At 43.9% G+C, this 20864-nt stretch overlaps 1 protein-coding gene across 1 annotated transcript in view; it reads right to left on the reverse strand.

The window, feature by feature from the left end:
- Positions 1 to 20864, reverse strand: part of LOC138783038 (fibrocystin-L-like) — a 218263-nt gene that overhangs the window by 157080 nt on the left and 40319 nt on the right. Inside the window, exons 14-19 of the mRNA XM_069957185.1 lie at positions 11232 to 11331; positions 8312 to 8422; positions 7378 to 7539; positions 5340 to 5461; positions 3578 to 3903; positions 796 to 938 (exon numbers count right to left, since the gene is read on the reverse strand). Of these exons, the coding sequence (XP_069813286.1) occupies positions 796 to 938; positions 3578 to 3903; positions 5340 to 5461; positions 7378 to 7539; positions 8312 to 8422; positions 11232 to 11331 (964 nt within the window). The remainder of the gene's footprint in view (positions 1 to 795; positions 939 to 3577; positions 3904 to 5339; positions 5462 to 7377; positions 7540 to 8311; positions 8423 to 11231; positions 11332 to 20864) is intronic.

Genomic DNA, 20864 nt, shown 5'->3' on the forward strand with positions numbered 1-20864 from the left:
AACAACATTCATGGCGGATGGGGGTGGATGTTCTCTCTCAATGGACACGGTAACGGACACCTGAATGTTGTTTGTACTCATGTTTTTTTGGCAAATGGGTATATAAGGAGGTATTGAATGTTGAACCATTACCCCTGACGAAGCCACGTGAGGTGACGATACGCGTAGGGTGTGCAGACCGGAGCCCCATTCCAGAGCCCTGGGTGATATGTTACTATATTATCATTGATTCAGCCTGACTCTCCATTGATAGGGTGGTTTAGCACGGTGTCACTTTTCTGGATAGGTTTATGGATTGGTTCTATATATTTATATTCTATATGTGATTATTTATTTGTTTATTGATACATTTTTTTGTGAGCACGTGCACTTTAGGAGGATAATATATGGAATAGTCAGGTTTGATATTTATCTGATTGGTTGGCATACAGGGCCTGGTGGTTATTGTTTCACTGGGGCTGCAATGGGAGGGACATACTCATTGTCATGTTTACTCCCTGTGATGGTTTACCCGCATTGGGTTTTTAGGTGTTTAAGTGTATGTCCATTTGCTGTTTGTACATGTATTTTTGGAAATAAAAGATATTATACTTATTATTACATGATTGTGGGTGCGCCATTTATTGTCCTCCTTTGTTGTTTTGTACAGATTTTTCAGTGGCGCCCAGGATCCTCACATCACGCCTCAGGGGCCAACACTGTTTGTCATCCAGCTTTCCTTTCCCAGGAACAGATATGATTATGACTTTAATGAATTTCTAACAGAAGTAGACACCTCAGTTAATGATAATCTACCTATTTTTACTTCATTTTCACTTGGGACATCACTGAACCCAGATCCGGTCAGTGTGACTCGAGAACCTCCATACAGGGATCCATATTGGGGGACAATGCTGTTTACTTCCAGAATATATTCAACTGACGGTTCATTGGCCATGCTGCAACAAAACAGAAGCAAGTGGTCATATGTCCACTGATGACTTGTATTCATTTATGTCATTTGGTGTATCTGATATAGACACTATTGAACTGCAATACCAGAAACTGCCCAGCTGGTTTAGGTAGCAGTGATGTAAGGGGGCGAGCAGACCCTTACTAAATGTTATGATTTACAGGTTTAAAGAAAATCTCTTACTTTTTAGGCACCACAATTGCTGAAAGCCCCAGATTTATGTTGCCACAGCAAGTGCTAAGAGGCAAGGTCTTCTTAGATGGTGTGCCTTTAACCAAGGGGATATGCTCTAATATGTATGTGTTCTGAACTCAACTAGAGGGAGGTTGCTGAACTACTAAGAGCACAAAAATGGTATAGGTGAACAGGAGTAATAGATATGTGATACTCGGTCACCACCGTGTCCTTGACAGACAGAGTAAGAGTATTGAAGTGACAACGTGGTTGACAGTAAGTTATAATGAAACTTAGCTTTTATTTAGTGTTGTAAACACAACACTAAATAAAAGCTAAGTTTTATTATAACTTACTGTCAACCACGTTGTCACTTTAATACTCTTACTATGAACTACTAAGAGGTCTGGATGCCAAAATTGGTTGCGCTTTTGGTTTCACCAGCCACTGCCCCAGATTGCTGTTACCCAGTGGGGTGTTCCTTGTGCTGGAGTATTGCTCTGCAGTGTGACGGATCCATTTTTTATCTGGATCACCTTTGGTAAGACAACCAACCTGTGTCATTGCTATGCCATATTTTCCACCTACTGCTTGCCAGTAAATCCTCTAGTTTTTGAACTGCCATGTGTTTTTGCGACCAGTCCCACTGGTCCTGAGGTTACTACCTGGTCAAACCATCTCCCATAAAAAAATTATAAGCCTGACACTCGGTCCATACACTGCAACAACTCCAACGTACATTCTCCGATTGGATAAGCACTTTTAGTATATGTTTACAAACTGTGCACCCAAGAGACTTCATGTACAAGACTCCATGTTTGGAAGGCAAGGAGCCTAGGGGTGAAGGCCATCAAGTGCTGACCCTCCATTTTAGATTTTTGTAAATACACATGTACAGCTATATTGCAACCCTAGCCCTATTATTGGAAGTGCTGACAAATTTGCCTTGACATTTCCCACATTAGAGAAGGAGATCTTCAATATCTCAATACACATGACAGAACTATAGTCTATGAAACAGCACCCATACACTATGAAGCCATAGTTACACAATGTGCTGCCATTTGGTGCTCCATGAAGAAAAGTATTAACATATTATGGAATTTGAAAAGAAAAGTAACAATATTTTTTTTTACCTACGAATCTCTATATGAAATCAAAATCATGCAGAGGGTACAATATAGTCCCATGTAAGTTTAACCTAAAGTTTATAAAGAACCATGATACACTTGTGTGTATGAGGCCTGCAGTAAAGCGAATGGGATTTCGAGTCATGATGTGTGTTGCTTTATTTTTTTAAATAGGCATTCTCAAATCCTAAAGCCTCAGCTCTCATAGACTAGCAATGTGTTTCTCATCTCCCCTCCTCAAGGTTCACCAACAGGTCAGAATTTGAGGATATACCATACAAAGAACAGCTGTTGTGATACCTAAAGCACACACTATAATTATATCACCTGAGAAATACTAGTGAAATCCTCTTAACACAACCTATTAGGGGGCATTGAGAACTGGAGTTGAGTAAGGGTATGTGCGCTCTGAGGAATTCTCGAGAAATTGTAGAGGAAAGTTTTCTGCTTGAAATTCCTCGCCTATTCAGCCCTGGTAGAATAGGAGCAGAATTTGAGCAGAATTCAAGCAGAATGCAAGCGGACTTTAAGCCCCGATTGACTTCTATAGGATTCCTCTAGAAGAATCCGCCCAAACGGCCTGTTCACACAGAGTAAGAATGGCGGAATTCCGCAAGCTTCCGTGTCATAATGACACTCTATGGCCGGCGCGCACGGAGGCTGGTGGCATTCCGCGGCTGACAATTCCGCATCGGAATTCCGCCGTTCTTACTCTGTGTAAACGGGCCCAAAGAATTGACATGAAATTTCTGCTCTGAAATTCTGCAGTGTGAACAACAGAGTGGAAATCCCATTGAACAAAATCCGTCATTGCTCTGTTCATATTTTACGGGAGGAATTTCAAGCTGAAATAAGAGCATATTCCTCTTCAATTCCTCACCTTTTCCTCAGTGTGCACATACCTTAAGGGTGGGTTCATACTACGGAATTCTCGCAGACAATGTCCACGGAAATCCGTCGGCTGTCCGCGTGCATGGGCACGCACCTTTCCGACGGCTCCATAGACACCATTCTATGGGCCGGCGTATTCCACTATCAGAGCCTGCGGAAAGGTGCGCAACCATGCGCGCGGACACACGACGGAATTCCGCAGACATTGCAGAATTCTGTAGTGTGAACCAACCCTCACACTGTACTAGAAGAAACTGCAGATGACCAGGAATTTCCTCTGAAAGTGAAGTTATAAAATTAAAGATGATTTTGGTGCAATTTCTTTTACAATTTGAAAACATTTTAGACTATCAGTGACTATGAGAGAGATATCAGAAAGACATTCACTACTGACTTGCAAAACTGAGGCCAAATAACAAATTATAAATACCTGGATACTGCAAACCCTAAGTTTCCAACTTGTACAAGGACGTTATACTTCCCGGGAGGAAGTGCAGGCAGAAGACATGTTAGTTTAGTTGGAGTCCACTCCAGGAGCTGACATGGTTTATTCCCTAGAGAAACAGCATTGTCCACTGACTGATTCTGGAAGCCAGAGCCTGAAATAGTCAGGGTTATATTACCCCAAACACTACTGGTACTTGGGTTGATTTCAGTGATGATAGGTAGCAAGGAAGCGGTGAAACTAAAGATATTATGTAAGGATCCATTGAATCCATTTGTGAAAACAATAACATCAGCATTGCCCGCTTGTCCCTGAAAAAAAACAAAAACAAATAAACATTTTTTTAATATATATGTCTGGTTTAGACAGCACTTATTCTGTCTTACTGCGCCATGGCTGTAGCTCCAGTGTCACAGGCTGCATGTAGCACCGTTAGTAATATGTAACAGTGCCTGGACCAGGGCTTGTGCAGTCCTACAGTCTACAGCTGTTGGTGGCAACAAAGGGGCAGAGTCCAAACCTAAAGGGGGTGTTAAGGTTGGCTGAGCTGGACACTTCTTTTAGGGATGATGTAATTCCAGAAACCAGGTGGTGCAAGTAATGGAGATGAACAAGTAGCATCAGCATGGCAGCTGTGCGTGATCAGGGTTGGTAAGCATCTCTTATTTATTATTTGTACTGGTCCCCCAGGCACATACATTTTTTTTTTACCCCTGAATACCTCCCCTAAATCTGAAATCTAAATTGTGAATGGGCAAAATATCTAAACTTTTGCATAAAGCTATATGTAATTAGAAGACAAACTGCAACTTAACAGTGTCACTGTCCTTATAAAAAAAAAACTTTTGACATGTCATAGAGAAATTTGATTGGTCCAGGTCTTTGTCTTCAGACCCGTACCAACTGAGAGATAGAACAGGGAGAAGACTGCAGCTGCAGTGCATCCTCTCCCATTCTGAGTTAAAATAAAAAAAGAGTCTGGCTCCATAGGAGCCCATTATAAGTCTGTCTCTTTATTTAAAATTCAGATTGGAGAGTGGACGTGCTGTAGCGATCTCCCCATTGGTACGGGACTGAAGCTGAAAGGGGTCTGTCTCTATAACATGTCAAAAGTTTTTCATAACGACAGGTACACTTTAACGCTGGGTTCACACACTGTATACTTCAGGCAGTATTTGGTCCTCAAGTCAGGTCCTCATAGCAACCAAAACCAGGAGTGGATTGAAAACACAGAAAGGCTCTGTTCACACAATGTTGAAATTGAGTGGATGGCCGTCATATAACGGTAAATAACTGCCATTATTTCAATATAACAGCCGTTGTTTTAAAATAACAGCAAAAATTTGCCATTAAATGACGGCCATCCACTCAATTACAACATTATGTGAACATAGCCTTTCTGTGTTTTCAATCCACTCCTGGTTTTGGTTGCTATACAGCCTCACAAATACAGCCTCAAATATACATAGTGTGAACCCAGCCCCCGGGTATAAACCCACACACCGTATACGCAGCAGATATGCAACAAATACGCAGCAGATTTGTTGGTACAGATTTGATGCTGTGTTCAGTTATTTAGATCTAATCTGCTGCGAGTTTGCTGCGAGTTTGCTGCGTATCGCAGCAGTAAAAACGCTGCATATACGGTATGTGGGTTTATACCCTAAAGGACATCCTCAAAAAAGAACAAAACGTCCACTGTAGAAAGAACAGCAAAAACTAACATAGATCTATTACACTTACTTACCACAGGGGTGATGCAATTAATCACACTCAGATTAGCAAAGACCAATGCACATTCACCACCGCCAATTTTTACCACTGAGTTGCTGCTGAATCCAGACCCATAAATTGTTATTAATGTGCCACCTAGAAAGAAATTATATTTTCAATATACCATATACTAATTAAAGGGGTCCGGCATGGGGGGGGGGCTATTTTGGGATCTGGCCGGGGAGGAGGTGGCTGAGAGAAAAGAAGTCAATTCACCTCCCCGGATCCAGCAGTGGGTCCCGTATCGCGGCGCTTCCTAGTGTCTGATGCGGGCTCGAGACGTGACGTCTCAAGTCCGCTCAGCCAGTCAGTGACAGAGGCGGGATCCGTTTCAAGTCCTCTCAGATCCCGCCTCTGTCATTTCTCGAGTCTGTGTCACACACCAGGAAGCGGCTGGGAACCGGTGACCGGAGCGCCGTGATACGGGACCCACCGCTGGATCCGGGGAGGTGAATGGACATATTTTCTCTCAGCCACCTCCTCCCTGGCCAGATCCCAAAATAGTCCCCCCCCGGAGTACCCCTTTAAGGGAATAAGTGCTGTCTCCCGTATTCTAGGGCAGGAAGACCCATTGCTTTTTATGTTTCTTTTATAATGAAAACTACACAGATACAAAGATTCTATAAAGCCTATGCGGCAAGTGCGGGAAGCAATCCTGTTGGGCTAAGCCAATATTACTACAGAACATTTTTGGCATCTAGTGGAAATTACAGTATACCACAATGACGTGTTGAGGCACTCAAAATTAAAGTAGGTCTAGTTTGTAACTAGGAATTCCAAGGTTGGTGTCTAGAGATGATGTTGGTGAAGAACTGCCAGTAACTTAATTTTGGAAAAATATTTTCAAGATACAATTATATGTTTGGAAGGCCACACATAGACATATGGCGCATACATCTCCCAACAGAGTATTGCAAAATAGAGATGAGCAAACCGGGTTCGGGTTCGAGTTCATCCGAACCCGAATGATCGGCATTTGATTAGCGGTGGCTGCTGAACTTGGATAAAGCTCTAAGGTTGTCTGGAAAACATGGATACAGCCAATGACTATATCCATGTTTTCCACATAGCCTTAGGGCTTTATCGAAGTTCAGCAGCCACCGCTAATCAAATGTCGATCATTCGGGTTCGGATGGACTCGAACCCGAACCCGGTTCGCTCATCTCTATTGCAAAACCATCTTTGATTATCTTGTGTCACACATCTTGGGATATATTAAGTCGGGAGGAAAGTAAGGAAGGACACATCTGTGTATGCGTTACAGCTCTATACATCTTAGAGTTGTTGATTTGTACGCCCAAGTGCATGAACCAATATTAACATTTTGTAGAAATGAATGGTCATAACAACATAAGTATAGACAAAATGGAACTTAGGATTGCACAAAAGAAAGGGTTGCTTTTATAGTAATTCTAATTACAGTATTTTCCTGCATATAAGACTACTTTTTAACCCAGAAAAATCTTCTCAAAAGTCAGGGGTCGTCTTATACGTCGGGTGTCGTTTTATAGAGCGGGTGCTGACAAACTGGACTGGAGAATCTGCAGCCGCTGCATACAGTGTGTGTGGGGGAACTCAAAAATGCCCACATCCCCGCTGTGTGCGGCAACTGTATGAAGGGCAGAACAAGCTGCAGGCGTCTGGGGTATAGAAAAAAAAGAGATACGGTAGCGTGGCGCTTTGCCCAGAAAAACACACCTCTTTCACCCGTCAGGCCCCCCATTATATCCTACCAGTATTATTGTACCTCCCTCTCTGCCTCCCAGATCTCGCTGCTGTCTGAGCATTTTTATTAATTTTTATTTGGTGTGGGTTGAAAGAGGGGTTGTCTTATATGGAGAGTATATCTCAAACTCTATATTTTAACTGGAAAAGTTGGGGGGTCATCTTATACACCCAGTCGTCTTATACGCTGGAAAATACAGTACTATAGAGACTTGCTGACTTGGGTGCCACCATGTTTGTTAAAGATTGGTTTCTAAAAAAATAGAAAAAAGAAATAACTTAAATACCTGCAAGGCTTCCAGACGATGGTGTGATGGAAGACACAATGACCTGGTAAGTAAAAGTCAAGTTTCCTCCATCTGATACTGCATATCCAAGTCCAGAAATGTACACAGTGATCGGGAATGTTCCAGCACTTGCTTTTGGGATATGACATTGTATCTCCATATCTATATGACACAGAAAAAGGAACAACATGAGTCACACTGAAATACAGTGGTACCTTGGTTTAAGAGTAACTTGGTTTAAGAGCATTTTGGTTTAAGAGTCCACTGTTTTTCAAAATTGTGACTTGGTTTAAGAGCATTGTTTTGGTTTAAGAGATCCCTGTACTGGGTGGCAGGGGGAGTGGAGTAGGGGCATGGCCCTCTCTTCCCAGACAGACAGTGCTGCTATACTGTGCCCACATCTGCCCTGCTTATTCCTTCATGCTCCCTGCAGTATCTGTCCGTTCTTGTGTTTCCCATCCTCTCCATTACAGTACAGTAACTTATAATATCACATATTCTGCTGTTTCTGAATGTTCATTTCATCTGCTTTACATGTTATTCAGAATAAAAAAATCATTATTTTTGGGGTGTGGAACCAATTGTCTGCATGATTTCTTGTATGATTTCTTATGGGAAAATTTGCTTTGTTTTAAGAGTGGATTTGGATTACAAGCTATCTATCTATCTATCTATCTATCTATCTATCTATCTATCTATCTATATTAATGTGTCACATTTGACATGGAAGTATGGAGCTATAATATTATACCTTTATTTATATAGCCCCAATTTCCACGGCACTTTACAAAGCTAGTGACTGCTGAGATCAGTCGCTGTCCCCTTTAGGGCTCCCAATCTAAATTCAAAATCGGCAGTGGCCAACCACATACTATGGCCACCAGGATGGTGTGGTCTTCATACGACTCCTTTAACATAATTTAATTTTACTCACCAGTAATGGCAAGAATGGTGCAAGTGACGTCTCCAATTGTCACATAGCTGTCACTGCTGTTAGAAAATCCAGTCCCATTTATTATTAATAATTCATTTTCTCCACTAATATCTGAAAGAAAATAATTATTATTAACACAGTGGCTCACATTTACTAAAACTCAATCTTTTCATGTGCCAGATTTATCAGGCTGTTTTATACATCTGTCACATTTAAAGTCTGTAGTTTTTTGGTGCGAAAATAGAAAATGGACAGGCGCTCCCTGGTGTATGTCAGACAAATGGATGTGCTCATGCAGAGTAGTTAAAGGGGTATTCCAGGGAAAATCAATAATTTAGCAATGGAAAGGGTTAACCAAGGTTAACCCTTTCCTAATATACTCACCTGTCCGTTTTTGGCCCCCCAAGGAGATCTCCCGTCCGGTCACGTGATGGTCCAAGCTGTGACTCGCGGATCCTCTTCTTCCGGTTCGGTGACGTCACCACCCGGCCGGCGACTGACTCTTTCTTATTAGCAGCAGAGCACTGAACCCTGACTGACTTGTAGTGTGTAGCCAATCGGGGTTTAGTGCTCCTGCTGTACGAAGTTAGCCGGGTTCTGATCCCCCCGGCCCCCTCCTTCTCTACCATTACAGCGATCCCCCCGGCCCCCTCCCTGTGCTATAAGCCCGATCCTCCTGGCCTTCTCCTTCCTATGTAATCTGTCCTGATCAAAGATAGCTCACCCGCACCCCCCAGTGTGCTGCGGCGCCGGCCCCCGTATCGGCACTTATTGTAAGCAGCTGTTCTCAGCTGACAGGCGCTGTGTGTGTGTGTGAGGCAGGAGAGAGTTCATGCTTTCTCCGTACACAGCGCAAGCATGAACTCTCTCCTGCCTCATGCACACACACACAGCGCCTGTCAGCTGAGAACAGCTGCTTACAATAAGTGCCGATACGGGGGCCGGCGCCGCAGCACACTGGGGGGTGCGGGTGAGCTATCTTTGATCAGGACAGATTACATAGGAAGGAGAAGGCCAGGAGGATCGGGCTTATAGCACAGGGAGGGGGCCGGGGGGATCGCTGTAATGATAGAGAAGGAGGGGGCCGGGGGGATCGCTGTAATGATAGAGAAGGAGGGGGCCGGGGGAATCAGAACCCAGCTAACTTCGTACAGCAGGAGCACTAAACCCCGATTGGCTACACACTACAAGTCAGTCAGGGTTCAGTGCTCTGCTGCTAATAAGAAAGAGTCAGTCGCCGGCCGGGTGGTGACGTCACCGAACCGGAAGAAGAGGATCCGCGAGTCACAGCTTGGACTATCACGTGACCGGACGGGAGATCTCCGTGGGGGGCCAAAAACGGACAGGTAAGTATATTAGGAAAGGGTTAACCTTGGTTAACCCTTTCCATTGCTAAATTATTGATTTTTCCTGGAATACCCCTTTAATGATCCCTCTCACCTTGTAGGTAAATACACAATAGGATTTCATTCATAAATCTAGGCATAAATTTCCAGTCCCCTTTATTATGCACATCCATTAAACATGTCTATCATTGAAAATGTAAACTATTTTAGCAACATAGATTTATTATGAGCGTTATTTGTGCTATGGGTGCATATATTTAATTGTTTTTAAGCTTTGTTCTTACTGTTGACTGTACTGAGGGAGGCTTGGCACGCTAAACGGGACTTAAAATATAACCGCTTTGGAGTGGTCTGCATGTCTTCTCTTTGCTTGAAAAAGAGGTTTTAGCACCTATTATTCATTCTGTGGCTGACTTCCACTCCTCAGCACTTTTTCCACTTACCTTGACACAGGATTAAGGCGAGCTTTCTAGCCCTGGATGTACCTGATGTGGAGCGGCTTCACCAGGAAAAAATCTTATTTCTCGCGCTGATAGGTGTTGCGCTCTTAGCGCAACACTACTAGGTGAGTGCAATCCTCACCTTACTACTACCCCCGTTTTGTGTCATAGAGCACCTTTGCTTTTCCTTTTAGCTTCTTACATAATTCTTGTGGAGACACATTAGTAAATCTGAGCCAATGCTCTTTGCCGTTTGAATTAATACCTCTTAAGGGTGCGTTCACACGTACATGATCTACAGCAGATTTTATGGAGCAGATTTAAACTTGCAGATTCAAAGCAAATCTGCAACTTCAAATCAACAACATCAAATTTGCTGCAGATCGTGTACGTGTGAACGCACCCTAATGCTGGGTTTACACGGAGCGATTATTGGGCGAATTTTCACGATAACGATCGAATTTGAACGATAATCATACGTGTAAACGCGGCGAACGATCGAAAAATCGTTCATTTTGATCTTTTAACATGTTCAGAAATCGTCGTTCATCGTTCGCAAAAAAATCGCCGATCGTTCCGTGTAAACAGTCGTTCACTGATTTTACCTATGTGTGTGATAGGCTTAAGCGCTCGCAAAACGATCGCATAGCAAATTTTCTGTACGATATATCGTACTGTCTAAATGCTGATCGTTTAAAAAAAAAATTGTTACTTTGAAATCGTTAATCATACGATCGGGCGAATTATCGCTCCGTGTAAACTTAGCATAAGGTTATGTTCCCACACAGTATTTTGGTCAGTATTTTGCAACCAAAACCAGGAGTGGATTGAAAACACAGAAAGGCTATGTTCACACACTGTAAAATTGAGTGGATGGCTGTCCTTTAATGGAAAATAATTGCTGTTATTTTAAAACAATGGGCATTGTTTTGAAATAATGACAATTTTTTGCCATTAAATGGCAGCCATCCACTCTGTTTTTACAGTAGTTTTGCAACATCTAGGAGGCCTGAGTTTGATACCCCTGATCTTGTGTATATGGGAGAAGACTGATTAGACCACCACCAATTTAATTGTTGTTTTTTTAAATTTATTGTGATTCATATAATAGTTAAATATGTACGACCTCTTTACCTGTGGTAATAGAATAGATGGTTGGGGTTTGTTTTGCATCCCAGGTGTAGTCACAGTTTCCAGAACACTTTGATGGAATCCCATTTATGTAGACTTCAACCTATGATGTAGAAAATTAAGTTGTCTTTTTTAAACATCTAATTCAAATAGTAGAAATAGTGATCGGCACTATTGTGGTACTCATATAGTCCAGTTTATAGAAGTGATTCAGAGTATGCCTTTTTGAATGGGGTGCTCACTTCTAGACAGGTGCAGTATGAATCTTCATGTAATAGAGGAATGAGAAATTTAAAAGGCACTCACCATAAAATCTGTATCTTTAATGAAGAAAAACACTTAAAAACTTTAAAAACACCAGTATCTCAAGGCAGTGTGACAGCTGTTTTGCGCATGTCAATTCATGTCCTCAGACCTGAGACCTCAGTCCTCAGACCTCAGACCATGTCCTCAGACCTGAGAATGCACAATGCGCAAAACAGCTGTCACGCTGCCTTGAGATACTGGCGTCCTCAACTTCTGCCTAATCCTGCATGGAGTTTTTTAAGTTTTTTCTTCAATAAATATATTTGGGGAGATTTATCAAACATGGTGAAAAGTGAAACTGGCCCAGTTGCCCCTAGCAACCAATCATTTTCCAAAGAGTCTGAGGAATGAAAGGTGGAATCTGATTGGTTGCTAGGGGCAACTGAGCCAGTTTCACTTTACACCATGTTTGATAAATTCCCCCCATTGATCTTATTTTAATAAAGCCACAACTATTTAAGTCATAGCATAATCAAAAGGATTATGACTAGTATTGGATTTACATCTCAGGAACTTTAAGGCACAGACTGGTACCCATTCTCCTTCATATATAAGATTGTTGACAGAAAAAGACCACTTGGTCTATCTAGTCTGCTTTTTTAGTATCTTCATATTATTTTAGGATAGATATACATTGGTACCTTGTTTTTAGAGTAACTTGGATTAAGAGCGTTTTGATTTAAGAGCTCACAGATTTTCAAAATTGTAACTTGGTTTAAGAGCATTGTTTTGGTTTAAGAGCTCCCTGTACTGGGTGGGAGCGGGAGTGAGGGAGGGGCATGGTTTACATGGCAGGGTCTACAACCCTGTACTCTGACCCAGGAAGTCTCCCTTACCTTCCAAATCATAGCAGATCCACTCAAGGCCTGGGCTTGCATCAGGGGACAGTACTGTGGAGGTAACCTCTTCATAGCTTTAACCCCTCTCTTCCCAGACATAGTGCTGCATGTATGTGTCCACATCTGCCCTGCTCATTCCTTCATGCAGCCTGCAGTCTCTGTCAGCACTTGTCTTTCCATCCTCTCCATTCCTGCTTTAATGTGCCTGCACTCACACTCAGTTATACACACTGCTACTATAATGTGCCTGCACTCAAACTCAGCTATACACACTGCTGCTTTAATGTGCCTGCACTCAAACTCAGTTAAACACACTGCTACTATAATGTGTCTGCACTTACACTCAGCTAAACACACTACTGCTATAATGTGCCTGCACTTACACTCAGCCACTCACACTACTGTATATTAAGTTTCTGTCTGTTTCAGGTTTATGCACTTACTATACATTATACTCCACAAGCTGATTGCTATACTGTACAGTAACTTATAATATCACATATTCAGCTGTTTCTAAATGTTTGTTTCACCTGTTCTACATGTTATTCAGAATTAAAAAAAATCATTATTTTTGTGGTGTGGAACCAATTTTCTGCATTTCAATGATTTCTTATCGGAAAATTTGCTTTTGTTTAAGAGTGAATTTGGATTACAAGGACAGTCCCGGAACGAATTATGCTCGTAATCCAAGGCACCACTGTATCTTTATTCCAGGCATGTTCAAATTCAGTTATTGTAGATTTACCAACCACATCTGCTGGAAGTATGATCCAAGGATCTACTACCCTTTGAGTAAAGTAATATTTTCTCATGTTGCTTCTGATCTTTCCCCCAACTAATCTCTCTCTGTGTCCCCTTGTTTTCGAGTTCAGTTTTTCTTTAAAAAATACTACCCTCCTGAACCTTATTGAGCCCTTTAACATATTTAAAGAATTTGATCATATTTAACGGAACTGTTTACACCTAGGGAAGTATCTCCAACTGGACCTAGGTGTGGAAGTTTCCCAGCAACTGTGCAAGCTGAGGGCAGTTCAGGCAAGTGGTCGGGGCTGGCACAATAGAGATACAGGTTTTGCTCCCAACAATGAGTTCTTTTTTGTGGCGTCAGATAAACTTTCTACATCTGCATTGGCTCCTTGTATGCTTGCAGGGATAAAGGAGTAGGCGGCTTCTGGAATGCTGGTGCCAACCGAAACATGCGTTGCAGACAGACCAACTCGTATTCTTGACGGACTTCCTCCTTCCTCTCAGAGAAGCGAACATCCATACGAGTGGCCAGATGAATCAAGTTGTTCAAGGAGGATGGGAGATCTCGGCTTGAAAGCATGTCCTTCACTCAACTGGGAAGACCCTTTTTGATGGTGGTGACTAGGGCAACGTGCAGAATTGTACCTCCGTCTCCCCGACAAAGGAGTTCCTTTGATGTAGGTTGAGTAGGGCAGTCTCCGTGGAAGACGGTCTTGCTGCTTCCCTGAACACACACTGGAAATTTAACTGGAAGGCCTGGAGATTTGTAGTGACTGGATCATCTTGATACCACAGTGGTATTGCCCACGCTAAGGCCTTTCCCTTAAGGAGGCTAATGACAAATGCCACCTTGGAATGCTTTGTGGAAAATTGGTTAGCCATGAGCTCGATGTGCATGGTGCATAGAGAGATAAAGCCCCTGCATATTTTTGGATCATCAGCATATTCAGACAGCAACGCTAGACATAGGTTCAGCTCTAGGGGAGACACTACTGTCATCGGAGGGGATGACAGCAATGGTGCAGTCTGATGAGCCAAAACGAGCTGCTGCACCATAGCAGACAACTGCTGGTACTGCTTTGCAATCTGTTGGGTCTGCTGGGCAACCAATAGGTGATCTTGCAGACTTCGGGCACCTTGCTGTGATCCATGGTTGGAGCCTTCTGTAACGGCAGGAATAGTGGATCGGCTGAACCACTGTTAGCAATGGCTTAGCTGCACCAATGCCCACTGCAAGGACCACAGGCAGAAACCACGGCCAGAAATCACTGGCAAGAATCATGGAGAGCTGTGACCACATGCAGTAGGAGTAGCATACAGAGGCACCGACGGGGGGGAAACAGAATGTGTGCAGAATTTATAGGAAAGGTGCTTGGTGTATCAACCTATTGGGAGCGTACTGCTTCTTTAAATTTAACTGAACTGCATGCCAGCAGCGGAGAAGAGAGCAGGAGACAGTGATCCACCCTGCAGGGCCAAAGAGACAACAGTCCCAGTGTGAAGCCATCACAATAAGACAGCACTATGTCAACACCCACTATACGGGAAAGATGCTAAATGGATCACCCATTGGCAGATGGTGTGTGATGTCTGCTGATATGTGGTAATGTTTGAGGTACCACAACAATTACAATATAAATGACGTAATCCTCCTGCCTCACATCATGGAGACTGTACTGATGAACATCATACGGTCTACTATGTGAACCTGAGCCCGGAGAGGTGGTGCACAAAATGGACCCACACAAGGTTGGGTAGAACTTACAAACTCTTGACAAGAGTTTGTGGCCCTTAGTGGGATTTGAACCCAGGACCCAGTGCTACAAGGCTATAGTGATAACCATTGAGCCAACATCCGCCAGCAATCAGCTACTTTAAAAAAAAAAAGAAGTAATTTTCCCCTTTACACCCCAAATAATGTGATAATCCACTAGGAAATACACATAGTCAGTATGCATACTTTTAAAGAACCACATTTTCAGATTTACTGCCCATAGGCTAGACCAATTAAACTATTTGCAACACAGGAATTTATTATCTACGGTAGCTTAATGCATTCACCGGGAATGGAATAGGTTGAATTGTAAAGAGGTTTGATGGGAATTTGAATGGGTTTTACCATTTTTGTCACATGGGTTTTTCATGACAGTACAGTAAAGATTTACATGAACAGACTATCTGGTAATCCGACAAAACAGGAACTCCACTGATCAGAAACAATGGGTTAACTTCAAGCACTGCACCCACAGACTGGTTTGAATGGACACTAAATTCCCAGCACCCCCTGAATAATAATTTTTTTGCAACACTCATTGACTTGCTATAATGCCTAGCCAGCACCCAGTGACTTGGTATAATGTGCACCCAGTGACTTGGTATAATGCCCACTCAGCAACTTGGTATAATGCCACCCCAGCACCCATTGACTTGATATATTGCTGAGCCAGCACCCATTGACTTGGTATAATGCCCAGCCAGCACCCAGTGACTTGGTATAATGCCCAGCCAGCACCCAGTGACCTGGTATAATGCCCAGCCAGCACCCAGTGACTTGGTACAATGCTCAGCCAGCACCCAGTGACTTGGTATAATGCACAGCCAGCACCCAGTGACTTGGTATAATGCACAGCCAGCACCCAGTGACTTGGTATCATGTCCAGACAGCATCCAATGACTTGGTATTATGCACACCCTATGACTTGGTATAATGCACTAAACCAGCACCCAGTGACTTGCTATACTGGACACTGGCTTCCCTGCTGCCACAGAAAAGCACCCACAATCTACCCAGAATCTACTCACAATCCACCCACCTCTCCTCTCTGTCCCTCTCTCTGTATTTCTCTCCCTGTTCTAACTGCCTGCTGCAACCTGCTCTCCACTATACACAGCCGACTGGCCGCCTCCAGGAAGCCAATCACCTTATATAGAGGGGGAGGTGCTGACATCACAATGGGGCTTGCAGCTGATTGGACAGGCTCAAGGGATTATGGCTAATCCCTTGCTCCTGACAAAAGACAGTACTGTAAACTAACGTCTGACTACCATGTTTAGAAAAGTTTGTTAATGAATCCCTGTGAATTTGCTTTGCAAAACAAGGTGAATTGAGCAGCAAATCTTGCTTCACAGGATTCACTTTGCTCATCTCTAAATTTATCCATTCTCTACTTACTCACTCTCTTTATATCTTTATAAGTATTGCTGATATATTAACCCCTTAGTGACCGCCAATACGGCTTTTTACGGCGGTCACTAAGGGTCCTTATTCTGCTGCCATCAGCTTTTTACGGCGACGGCAGAGAATAAGGCTGCGGGGCCGGGACGGCCCCCCCCCCCATCCCCCCAGCTACCCCCACCCCATCCCGCCCCCCCCCCCCCTTACCGACGATCGCCGCTATTAACGTTATAGCGGCGGCCGTCGGTAAAGGAGATTACCGGTGCCGCTGCTGCTTTTCATCTCTCCACGGCGGGGGGAGATGAAATAAGTGTATACCAGACCCCAGATCAGCCCCCCCCCTAGTAGGGAATCACTAACCCCCCTCCCCCGGCGGCCATCATTTCCAAGATGGCCGCCGCCATCCCTGCGAACAAACGATGTTTGTTCGCAGGGATGGAAAAGTTTAAATGAATGCATGGGGCAGTCATCGGGGACCCCCCTGTGGGGTCCCAGTACAAGCGATCAGCGGTATATACTATATACCGCTGATCGCTTGTACCATGTGCCGCCGGCACTTTTTATGCCCTGTCACCATGAATGATTGGTGACAGGGGATAAAAAGTGATGTCCCCCCACCCCCCAAGTCGCCCCCCACCCCCCCTGTCACCCCCCACCCCCCCTGTCACCCCCATCCCCCTGTCACCCCCATCCCCCAGTCACCCCCCCCCCCCTTCCCCATATACTCACCTGATCCTGGAGCTCCTTCCTCCTCGGCGTCCTGGCTGGTTGTGAAGTGCGCATGCGCTTCACAACCAGCCAACTCTGGAAAATTTAAAGTGACAGAGACCAATTTGGTCTCTGTCACTGAACTATGATTACTGAGATAGAAAATATCACAGTAATCATAGTAATACAGTGAAAATTAATGTGTAAAGTACAAAAAGTGACAAACATACAAAAAATAAAACACACACTTTTTATTATAGTAATAATTGCAGTTTACTCCCAAATTACCCCTACCCCCCCCCCCCCAGATTACCCGTAACCACTGCACGTTGCCCATAACCACCGGACGTTGCCCGTAACCACCGCACGTTGCCCGTAACCACCGCACGTTGCCCGTTACAACCGCACGTTGCCCGTAACCACTGCACATTGCCCGTAACCACCCCAAATTGACAGTGACCCCCTCCAGATTGCCCGTAACCACCCCAAATTACATTTACCAACCCCAGATTACCTATAAGCACTTCAGTTTAGCAGTAACAATCCCAGATTGTCTGTAACCCTTCTAGGTTGCAGATAACCCCCCCACCGCACGTTGCCTCTGACCACGCCACAATGCCTCTGGCCACGCCACGGCGCCTCTGACCACGCCACGTTGCCTCTGACCACCCCAAATTGCCAATGCCCCCCTCCAGATTGTGGTGCCCATGCCAGATTACAGGTATCCACCCCAGATTGCCTATAAGAACTTCAGTTTATCCGTAACCACCCCACATTGCCTGTATCCACCCCAGATTGTCTGTAAACACTGCAGGTTGCCCGTAACCACCCCACGTTGCCCGGAACCACCCCAGGTTGTCTGTAAGCACAGCAGGTTGCCCGTAACCAGCCCACGTTGCCCGTAACCACCCCATGTTGCCTCTGACCACCTCACGTCGCCTCTGACCACGCCACGTCGCCTCTGACCACGCCACGTCGCCTCTGACCATGCCACGTCGCCTATGACCACGCCACGTCGCCTCTGACCACCGCAGGTTTCCTCCGACCACCGCAGGTTGCCTCTGACCACTACATGTTGCCTCTGACAACCCCAAATTGCAAATGACCCCCTCCAGATTGCGGTAACCATGCCAGATTACAGGTACCCACCCGAGATTACTTATAAGCACTTGAGTTTATCCGTAACCACCCCACATTGCCCGTAACCACCCCACGTTGCCCGTAACCACCCCACGTTGCCCGTAACCACCCCAGATTGTCTGTAAGCACTGCAGGTTGCCCGTAACCATCCCAGGTTGCCGTAACCACAGCAGGTTGCCCATGACCACCCCATGTTGTCCGTAACCACCCCAGATTACCTGTAAACACCTCAGGTTGCCCATAACCACCCCTGGTTGCCCATAACCACCCCACATTACCAGTAATCTCATTTTTTTAAATTTTATTTTAGTAACTGCGCTATTCTAATAACCATTACTAGCTGCGGTTTTGCTCCAGTAAATTGGCGCTCCCTTCCTTCTGAGCCCTGCTGTGTGCCCATACAGTGTTTTATGCCCACATATGAGGTACAGTTTTACTCAGGAGAACCTGAGTTACAGATTTTAGGGTACGTTTTCTCTCCTGTTCCTCGTCAAATTGAGAAATTTCAAACTAAACCAACATATTATTGGAAAAATTCGAGTTTTTCATTTTTACTGTCTTCTTTTGAATACTTTCCTGTAATACCTGTGGGGTCAAAATGCTCACCTCACACCAAGATGAATTCTTTGAGGGGTGCACTTTCTAAAATGGGGTGACTTATGGGGTTTTTCCTCTCTTGGCACTACAGGGGCACTGCAAACGCACCTGGCGCTCAGAAACTTCTTCAGCAAAATCTGCATTGAAAAAGCTAATTGGCGCTCCCTTCCTTCTGAGCCCTGCTGTGTGCCCATACAGTGGTTTACGCCCACATATGGGGTACCGTTGTACTCAAGAGAATCGGCGTTACAAATTTTGCGGTGCTTTTTCTCTCATTTTCCTTTTGAAAATGAGAAACTTTAATCTAAACGTATATATTATTGGAAAATTTTAATTTTCCATTTTTTTACTGCCTAATTGTGAATACTTTCCTCCAGCCCCTGTAGGGTTAAAATGCTCATTATACCCCTAGATTAATTCTATAAGGTGTGTAGTTTCCAAAATGGGGTCACTTATGGGGGTTTTCAGGATACCAGACTTCTAAATCCATTTAAAAAAAGAACTGGTCCCTAAAAAAATCAGTTTTGGAAACTTTCACGAAAATGTGATAATTTGCTGATGAATTTCTAAGCCCCGTAACACCCTAAAAAAGTAAAATATGTTTACCAAATTATGCCAGAATAAAGAAGACATATTGGTAATGTGACTTAGTAACTAATTTATGTGCTACGACTTTCTTTTTTTAGAAGCAGATAATTTCAAAGTTCATAAAATGCAATTTTTTTTTAACCCTTAGACGACCCAGGGCGTATAGTTACGCCATGGAAGTCTGTCCCCAGACGACCTAGGGCGTAACTGTACGCCCTGGGTGTTTCTCCCGCTATGAAGCGTGCTCCGGAGCGGAGCGCGCTTCATAGCAGGTGGGGGCCGGCTGCAATCAGCAGCCGGGACCTCACCGGTAATGACACGCTGCAGCGATCGCGCTGCCGCGTGTCATTAACTCCTTAAACGCCGCGATCGCGGCGCGACCGCGGCGTTTAAGTGTAAGTGACAGGGGGAGTCCCCTGTCACTTACCGATCGGGACCCCCGCAGTGTGACTGCGGGGGTCCCGATCGGTAAAACGGGCCGCCGGAGCTCTCTCACCTGCCTCCGCGCGGTCCGATCGGCGCTCTGGTCACTGAGCCTGCACAGGCAGGCTCAATGAGCAGAGCGCCGATAACACTGATGAATGCTATGCCTATGGCATAGCATTCATCAGTGTAAAAATCCAAGTAGTGAATGTAAAAGTCCCCCAAAGGGACTTCAAATGTGTAAAAAAAAAAAAGTTAAAAAGACTAACACACTACCCCAAAACCCCTCCCCCAATAAAAGTTGAAATCACCCCCCTTTCCCATTATATAAATAAAACATATAAAAATAAATAAATAGATAAACATATAATATACCGTAGCGTGCGTAATTGTCCGATCTATTAAAATATAACAAGCGTCATTGCGAACGGTAAACGGCGTACACAAAAAGAGGGAAAAAAGTGCACGGATTACCGATTTTATGTTACATTATATATATAAAATAATTAATAAAAAGTGATTAAAACGTCCGATCTTCACAAATATGGTATTAATAAAAACTAGAGATCATGGCGGAAAAAATGACACCCCATACAGCCCCGTAGGTGAAAAAATAAAACCGTTATAAGCGTCACAATAGTCCCATTTTATTTATAATTAATTGCCAAAAAAAAGGATTTCATTTAAAAAAAATATATAACATTAGAGAATCTGTGTAACCTGCATATGGTTGTGTTCGTACTGACCTATAGAGTAATGGTATCATGTCGCTTTTACCATATAGTGCATTACGTAGACACAGGAACCCCCCAAACGTTACCATATTGCATTCTTTTTTGCGATTTCACCAATTTATATCTTCATAAATAATAACTTTGGGATTCCATCATACATGTTATGGTAAAATGAAAGACGCCATTACAAAGTACAACTATTCCTGTAACAAATAAGCCCTTACATGGCCTGTAGATAAAAAACTGAAAGTGCTGGAGCTCTTAGAAGGGGAGGAGGGAAAAACGGAAACACTACGATCAAAATTTGCGCGGTCCACTGGGTCATTTTGGGCCTGGTCCTCAAAGGGTTAATTTTTCATGATATTTTGATGTTTTTCAC

This window comes from Dendropsophus ebraccatus, chromosome 2, assembly GCF_027789765.1.
Source record: "Dendropsophus ebraccatus isolate aDenEbr1 chromosome 2, aDenEbr1.pat, whole genome shotgun sequence".
In the NCBI taxonomy this organism is placed as follows: Eukaryota; Metazoa; Chordata; class Amphibia; order Anura; family Hylidae; genus Dendropsophus; species Dendropsophus ebraccatus.